We start from the raw sequence: 8722 nt of genomic DNA, 5'->3' as shown, positions 1-8722 counted from the left end.
TATATATATATATATATATATATATATATATATATATATATATATATATATATATATATATATATATATATATATGCATGCTGATAACCACAAGGAAAGAAGAAAACTCGAAGTTCCCAAGCGCTTTCGTGTAATTCACATCTTCAGGGGTGAGGACAGACTAAGGAGAAGCACATAACAAGGTATATATATGTATACAGAGGAGGGTGAGATCAAGTCCACAATGGTCAGGTATTAGGAAATGACCCTACTAATCTTCAAAAAGCACCGCAGCAGTCGGTAGTCAGGTCATTTGAGTAATGGTATGTACAAACTGGATAATTTCGTAATTAAGATGATTTGTAACCAGTGCATGTACTGTAGTTATACGTATTCCATTTAATTTTATGGTTTTCTTATTAAGTAGATAAATCTCTTTAATGAATACAGCATCACATAACTGTTGCAATGCCAGACACTATCATAAGGTAAATAGATGAATTAGCTGGTGTGATTTAAATGCATATTATTATTTAATTACTGAAATGTAATGTACTGTACTTTGCTTTTAGATCCGAAGCCTCCACCTAGGACAGATGTTGGCTCTAAAGGCCTGAAAATTAACCTGGAGACAAACTATTTTCCAATCAGTGTTAAAAATAAGTTTGCAGAACTGGTTCATTATGAAGTCTCTCTAAAAAAACACAACAAAGATGCAAATCTTCCACGAAAAACGAAAATGTAAGTATTATGCATTGCTTTTGGTTTAGTTTTACCACTCCCATGAGTTTTGTAGTACTGTACTGTAATTGTGTTCTCATTTAGCATTAAACAGCAGAAAGGTTTGAAAGAGCAAATATAAAAAAGTTGACCCTCTTTTATACTGTATATCTCAGATGAGTCTGATCAGTGTTAGTTAGAGGAGGATGATCTGTATTAATGGGGTATTTTCCTGATTGAATACGGTACACCTTTGCCGTTCACCATTTTTTTTTGCAACCCCCTACGTCCTTGTGTAAGGTGAAGCGCAGAAGTGTTTACAGCGCCCAACGGGGAAGCGTGCTAAGTTCGCGCTTGCCTTTATGTCTCGTGAGTTAAGGGCGTAGAAGCCTGAAGAGTCGATGGTTTATGTCTAAGCAAGTTATTGGAAGCTCCAACAACTTTTCCTGAATACGAATTCGCAACTTTCGATTTACGGCAGGTACCTACTTTGCTGCTAGGTGAACGGGGACCAAGGGAGGCTGGGAAGTGTGTCTGAACATCTTTCCACCGGCCTGGGAATCGAACCTGCGACATCTCGCTTGCGAGGCAAGAGCGGTACCGCTCTACCCACCTGCACCCCTAATTTAACGAGTTTGTGATTCGTGATTTCGACGATTCGCGGTAAGCAGATGGTGGCTATCTTGCAAGCCTTTTCCGCAGCACAACAAGTTAACCCATGCAGCATCTTGTGTTATATTCTCAAAACTTTAGTGTTTCTGTGTGAAATGGCCCCTAAAAGACTGCCTAGCGTCAATGCTAGTGGAGTGAAATGTAAAAGGCAGAAGTCAGTGATGACCCTGACAAAGAAAATTTTACTATTAGATAACTTAAAAGAGGGGATAAGTGCTGCCGTGGCTGGTCAGTTGTTTGGTATAGGTACAGTAAGTCCTCGTATAACGCTGTGCCGCTTAACGAAAATTGAGGTTTTAAACCGTTTTGAGAGGGAGGAGGAGCCACCCGCCGGGTCTCAGTGAATTGCTACCCTCCTCCTCCTCTCCCAACATACTCCTCCCCTCCCACCATCTGAGTCCACCGCAAACTTGCTCTACCACCTCCGCCCATCGGTGAGTCCCTCAACACGTGATGATGAGGAAGACTTCAACTTCTTGTGGGTTGCGATTATTGTGTCGGTGCTGCTGATGAGTCTCCTCGTTGTATGTCTCGGCTTCTGCCTCAAGAAGCGACAACAGGCTGGAGCAAAAAACCGCTTCTCTCTCCAGCAGAACACCAACGAGACGTCCGTAAAATACCACTCATCAGCAGGTTCTTCCTCGTGCTCCATCCATATGGGTAACACGAGTGGAGGACTTCCAAGGTCGTGTAATCCGCCTTCACGTCCTTCTTTGCCTCCTCCCTGTGTGCCACCGCCTCTTTCCACATCCCAAGGGAAGCCCCAACTCCAGCTGCCACCAGGGGTTATGGAAGGAGGCGTGCAGCATAAGGACAACGTTAAACGGGGCGTGACAGATGAAAATGATTATTGCAACGCTTTCTTTGATCTAGATGCGGGGAATCAACTTGAGAAAGAAAAGGAGGAAGGGATGAAAAAAACGAGAGAATGGGAGAAGGAAGAGGGTGAGGGAAACTTATTCAATTATAAGTCTGACAACTCCTTATGTAAACGATTCAATGAAAATGAGGAAATATGATCAGAGAATAACTGAGAAGATAAAAAAGAAAACTAGAAAGGTTTGAGTGTGTGGAAGGTCTAGGCCCAGGGCAACAACTTGTGACCATTCATGTAATACTAAGTCGAGTGTCCTTACCTGGAGCTGGCGGATGCTCGCCCCACAAGGGGTCACAGCTCGAGGCTGAAGAAGCCGCAGGTCCAGAAAACTGTGAGGGCAAACTTTTTCGGAGTGAGAATTGTGAACTCTTGGAACAATCTGTCAGAAAGTGTTGTGACGGCACCGGGTGTGAGCTCTTTTAAGACCAGACTTAACCAACACTGGAGCAGGTTCAAGTACATTCAGGAGCCGGTGCATGCCCAGTACTTGCCAACAGTGCATAACAGAAACGTGACCCATATCTTAAGCGGCTAATGAGCCGATCAGTGGTGAAGAGGATAAAGCAATACAAACTTAGTAGCTGTATATGCATGCACTATTTTCTATAGAAATGGCAGTGATTTTCTGTATATGTAATGTATTTCATGGGGCAAAGGGAGGCTCAGGAATGTAACTCCCGCATTTTATCTATTTCTTATGTGGAAAATTGATAAGCTTAACATTGTTTTGTATAACGTCGTGTTTTCAGGAACGTAATCCCGACATTAAGCGAGGACTTACTGTATACAGTAGTGCACTTAAGTAGTATAAGTTGCTATTAGCGGTTTTGCCTATTCGTGCCCTTTCTTGTAACCTATTTCTCCCTAATGGCAAGGGTTTACTGTACTGTACTGTACTGCATATTACCCTCTATAAATTATTTGTTTGTCATCTGAACATCACCTTAAATATTATTCATTCTTTTGTATTTTTTTAAGGGAGATATTTGAAAAAATGAAGATGATATATGAAAAGGATTTCAAGAATTACCCACTTGCTTATGACTCAGAAAGGAATGCATACAGTGTGGGTGTCATCCCTGCTCTTCAAACTCCTGATTGCCAGAGTACTTATGAGGCGAGTATTTATTAAATATGTAGAAATGTGATTTTGAAATATCTAATGATATAATGTGTGTTGCTAGCAATCGGTTTGAGTAAAGATTCTTTGAAGAGAGGTTAAAACATTGAGCTTTCATGCCAGAAGATCACACGGTCTCAATATTTTTCCTTCTCCAATTGTTCAGAAATTTATTACAGTTATAGGCTCTGTACATGCATGATGAATCCAAAATTGCATTTCAGTAAGTTGTGACCTAAACTGCTATATAGTATGTAAATACACAGTAGGTTATGAAGGTGTGCATGCTGGAAAAGTCTTTGGTACAAGGAATACTTAAGTGTCACAATAATGCAGCTCACAGCCTGGGGGACTGAGATGCGTACCAACACTGTGGCGCTATCCTTCCCAACATTTCTGGGGACGTAAATTGCATGTAATAGTATGAAAAAAATTATTTACCCGAAAAGGCAAATTGAAAAATAACTCACGCAGCTCATGGCTTGACTGTGATCCCAACACTGAACCCCCACCTACTTCCACGATCCACACCAAATCTGGGGAAATTTTTTTTATTTACACTATGATTTTGACTATCTGCTATTGATTTCTTTTATTTATCTAGTTTTTCACGTTCTGTATGAAATTTTAATCATTATAACAGCAGGATATAAAACATAATGTACAGTAAAAACACCATAATTCTTACCCCCGTGGTGAGTCTGTGTCGAAAGCAGCTGCTTCTCGCCCTGTGGCACATCATTCCTCTCTACCTGCCTCTGATATGAAGCCAGTAATAAGAGCTCCCATCCATCCGCTCGAGTTGGCAATGCAGGTAGGATGCTGTCGGAGCAAACAACCTCGACGATATCCACCCTGCTTTGGATGCCTGGGGACATTAGGGACCATTGCACCACTGGGAGACTGCGTTGGCCTACTTCTGCATTGGCCACACACGACGGACTCATGGTTTTTTTAATGGAGAGGGTGCCCCCGTCCCATTGACTGTTCAACACCTCCTGGTGGAGTGCCCCAGCCTCGGAGATCTTTCGTCGGAAGCATCTCTCCCAGTGCCAGGGGGAAGATGAGTCTTACGATCTGTCTTTGGTGCTGGGGGAGGGAGTGAGTAGCATGGGAGGGGACGTCCTTTCCTTCCTGGAGGAAGCTGGTGTTCTGCACAAGCTTTGAGTTTCATCTATTAACGTTTAAATGTTTTTTACAAAAGTTTTATGCTACTGTTTATTATTTATGTTTCTTACCTTGCAATGCTTGATATTAGTCTTAAGCTTTTATTTTAAATTCAACGACATATTACCCACGCTGTTGCTTTGCAAGGGATGAAATTACCACAAACAATCAATCAAGTGTATCCCTCATATTCAAAATCGCTCATAATTCGTAATGTTTTGCTATTAAAATTGTTTGTGACAGTTCGACTTCTATCATTCATATACCCTTGAGTTTTAATAATATCTAAACTCTGTAATTTTCCATATATGTCCAAAATTTTATGAACACACCCAGGCACAGAGGCTTTGTCATTCTAATTTATCTGTTGTTTGGTTTTTCACCAAAGATTGACCTTGAGGAATCAGATGGCAAGAGGACACAATACAAAATTTCACTAATGGTGAGACATCGTGCCAACCTCCAGGAACTTACGGAGGCACTTAACTGCTCTGCTCGTGAACAGAAGACACTTCCATTAAACATATTTCAGGTTAATATAAGTTACCTAGTTTTTATATATTTTTTCAGGGGTGGATCCAGGGGGGGGTCCTGGGGGTCTGGACCCCCCTTTTCATCAGAAAATTTGAATACTTATTCTTTAACACAGTACTGTACTCAGGCATTTTTGTATAGTAAAATGTAATTACTTGTACTATTGACCTCAGAATATTTCCTAATATCAAGTGAACATGGTTTCAAAATGGCTTCAAAATGCCCATGACATTGGTCAGATTTAAAAAACAAAATCGGTGGGGGGGGGCTTACATTATCCCCAAAAAACCCTCCAGCCGGGTGAGCTTGCTGTGTTCGCCATGTTCCCCCCACACAAAACTGGATCCGCCCTTATTTTTTGTTTTTGCCTAATCTACATGGTTAGATTTTGACAGACCCTACAAATTTGTAAATATTAACAATAATAAATCAGTGGCATCTATGTAGAAAATGGGTTATGATCCATGGTCCCAAAATGGTATACTGAAATTAATTTTAATAAAAAAAAGACCTTTTTCAGGTGAAATATGTTGAGTGCAATGAAAACTTAATTATCAGGGATCTAATAATATTTATGCAGTTTGACCAAGGGTAGCTGACAAAAGCAATCAAAAGGTTATTTTGAGTAGGGACCATCATTTCTAATGTGTTCAGATTTTTTCTGTCTCACACTACTGACAGGTGTCTGTGTCATTGTCAGTATCTTCCAATGATGGAAAAAGAAAAAATGCCTATATTATTGTTTTTCGTTTATATAACAAAGCACAAGATAAAAGTTACCCAAAACACTAGCTACTCAATATAAGGACAAGTCCCTGACCTGTTGGTAAAATATTAGGACGTGTGTAGTGAACCTTGTTTGGTTGAGCCATGAGATCCAAAGTAGATTAGGGTAAGGCTTCTGAAATGTACACGACAGGAAAAAATGTGTATCAGTCATATGTATTTATGAAAATACATATGGGTATTAATGGAAAATATGTAGTGAGGACAGCCTATACAGTACAGTACAGTAAAACTGATATGTATAACACATTACAAGAAACTGTCAAGATAAATTTTTGATGGAGATGGATGTCACTGGCCCAGTAATGGTATACTGTATATGAATCCTGATATACAGTATATAATTTTAACAATTTGGGTTAATTTAGATATTAACTTTATCTTGTTTGTTTTCTTGAGTATTTTACAGATGGTTGAAGTAATGTTTCGTCATTATCGGGCCATTAAGTATGAATTGGTTGGTCGTCGTAACTTCTACTCGGCAGGAGGAGAGTTTGGAACGCCATATCCAATTGGATGTGGCAAGGAAGGTGTGACTGGTTTTTTTGGGTCGATGAGGCCTGCATCTTGGAAGGATGGATCTCTCTTACTGAATATTGATGGTATGATTGTACGAGTATATACATGTTTGTCTTGTAATGTGCCAGTCTTGTTGATATATAGCACATTTGCTTGAGATTTAGTTTTGTAATTACTGAATATCATGTATTTCTTTATACAGTAGTCAGAAAATATGAAATTATTGATTGATTATAAAATTTCATTAGCTCTAAATCTACTAAATCGCTTAGTTTGCTTGTTATTAAAACATTTTATCTCTATTTTTAGTTGCACACACAGCATTCTATAAAGAACAACCTCTTCTGAACTTTATTCAAGACTTCATGAATTTTAGGGAAGATGATTTTCATAGACCATTAGAGCCATTTAAACGATCAAAACTTTTGCAAGAACTAAGAAATATTAGGGTAAGTGCAGTCTTATGTATATTAGAAGCAAATACGGTGGTCCCTTGGTTAACGAACACAATTCGTTCCAGAGGGTCATTCGTCAACCGAAAATTTCGTTAACCGAATCCATTGTTTCAATGGGATATTGGGTAATTGGTTCCAGCTCACCGAAATGTGCATACAAAGTAAAAAAAAAATGCAGTAAAGTACACTTACTTTGAGGTGTGTATGTAGAAGGTTCCTGGATGATGATGATGGGAATTAGAAGTGGGGGTGGATGAGAAGGGAGAAGAGAAGTAAGTGGGGATGGAGGAGAAATCATCTTTCAGGGACCCATGCTTGATGCAATCATTTCACCAATAAAATTATAAGTTCACTAGGTGTAATTCAAAATTATTTTATTTAAATCAACACTGCACTGCGCTATATATTATCAATGAGTTAACTAAATTTCAGAATGATCAATAATTTCAATGTAAAAATGCAAAAATATTCAAGACACCAACAAAATAGATGTTCACTCCACTGTCAACAAAGCCAAACTGACGCCTAGTGGCTGAGTCAAGCGGCTGATGGGCGCACAAAACACTAGTTCCCTGTACTGCATATATTATCAATATGTTGACTAAATTTTAAAATGACTAATAATTTTAATATAAAAAATGCAAAAATATTAAAGAGCACAACTTTCTTGATATTTACTCCACTGGAAACGAATGTAAACATAGAAGAGATTATTGAATTGGCAGACTAGCCCATCAACTGATGCTCACAACAAAACGTGTTGTTCTTAAGGACTTCGTTAATTGAAGATTTGTTCGTTAACCAAATTAAAGATCCTTATGGGCGGTAATTCGTTAACCAAAATTTCGTTAATCGAACCATTTGTTAACCGAGGGACCACAAAATCTTTATAACTCGGCATTTAATATCTCGGAATTTAAACAGTATAATTCGGCATGTGTATGGTCTTGGAATTTATTATAAAATAATTTGGGAAATGCTGAGTTATCTAAAATTATCAGGGAAAATTTCGGTATTATTGAGCTTCATAATCAGGTGAATAAATTATAGACACCCTGTATATAAAAGACCGTACAAAGCTGGTAGCTTTTCTTTTTGGAATAAAATTTGTAGAGTTAATGAATGTGGTAAGAGTCATAGAGAACACAGTCCAGCATTTAATGATTTGGAATTACTTGTGCAAGGCTCACTTTCTTATGGAATTAGTTACAACCCAAGAGATTTAGACTCGTGAACCTGAAGCAGTAGAAACTGATGCATTATTCTGTCCAAAAATGCTTTGGATTCATGAGTAAACGTCGGGGTTTGTGTTTCAAGAGGAGAGGTGACAGGACTTTTGTGGGTGATTGTATAATGTTTTAATCATCATCCACATCATCATTAATGTTTTACAACCATTTATTGTGCTTATATAAGTTAGCTGTGATTATCTGTAGGCAACTTAACAAGGTGCATTGTGTCTTCATTCCTCTTTTGTCAGATTAATATCTTTGACATTTCTCACATCCTCTGTTTGTTATTCCTTGTTCTCCTCCCCTCCATATTCAAACTCCTGCATCCCTTGACTCAAATGGTTTCTCCATTCTCTCCACACGCCCAAACCATATAACTCTACCTCTCTGCAAAACCTCACCAATTAAAGTAACTTTTATATTTCAGGTGCAAGTTACACACTCCAATATCCCTCGCACTTACAAGATTATAGATGTTTCAGAACATTCTGCTGAGAAACAAACATTTCCTTTAAAAGATGAGAATACTGGGAACACAGTTTACTGCACCATTGAAAACTACTTCAAGAACCAATATGGAAAAAAAATTAAGTTTCCAAAGTTGAACTGTGTACAAGTGTCTCCTGCTGAAAGGAATGTGTTTATTCCATTTGAGGTATGA

The 8722-nt window shown here is 38.6% G+C and overlaps 1 protein-coding gene across 1 annotated transcript; it reads left to right on the top strand.

Moving 5' to 3' along the window:
- Positions 1–250: 250 nt before the first annotated feature.
- On the top strand, positions 251–8716 carry LOC121877077 (protein argonaute-1-like; the record flags this gene model as incomplete). The annotated part of the gene is made up of 7 exons (XM_042382706.1): positions 251–302; positions 552–720; positions 3227–3365; positions 4924–5067; positions 6265–6457; positions 6684–6823; positions 8489–8716. Coding segments are annotated over exons 2-7 (846 nt in total), but the record flags the coding sequence as incomplete, so codon positions are not given.
- Positions 8717–8722: the final 6 nt, after the last annotated feature.

The sequence above is a fragment of the Homarus americanus genome, unplaced genomic scaffold, assembly GCF_018991925.1.
Source record: "Homarus americanus isolate GMGI-L3 unplaced genomic scaffold, GMGI_Hamer_2.0 scaffold52973, whole genome shotgun sequence".
Taxonomy (NCBI): Eukaryota; Metazoa; Arthropoda; class Malacostraca; order Decapoda; family Nephropidae; genus Homarus; species Homarus americanus.
This window is presented reverse-complemented; position numbering and strand designations above follow the sequence as displayed.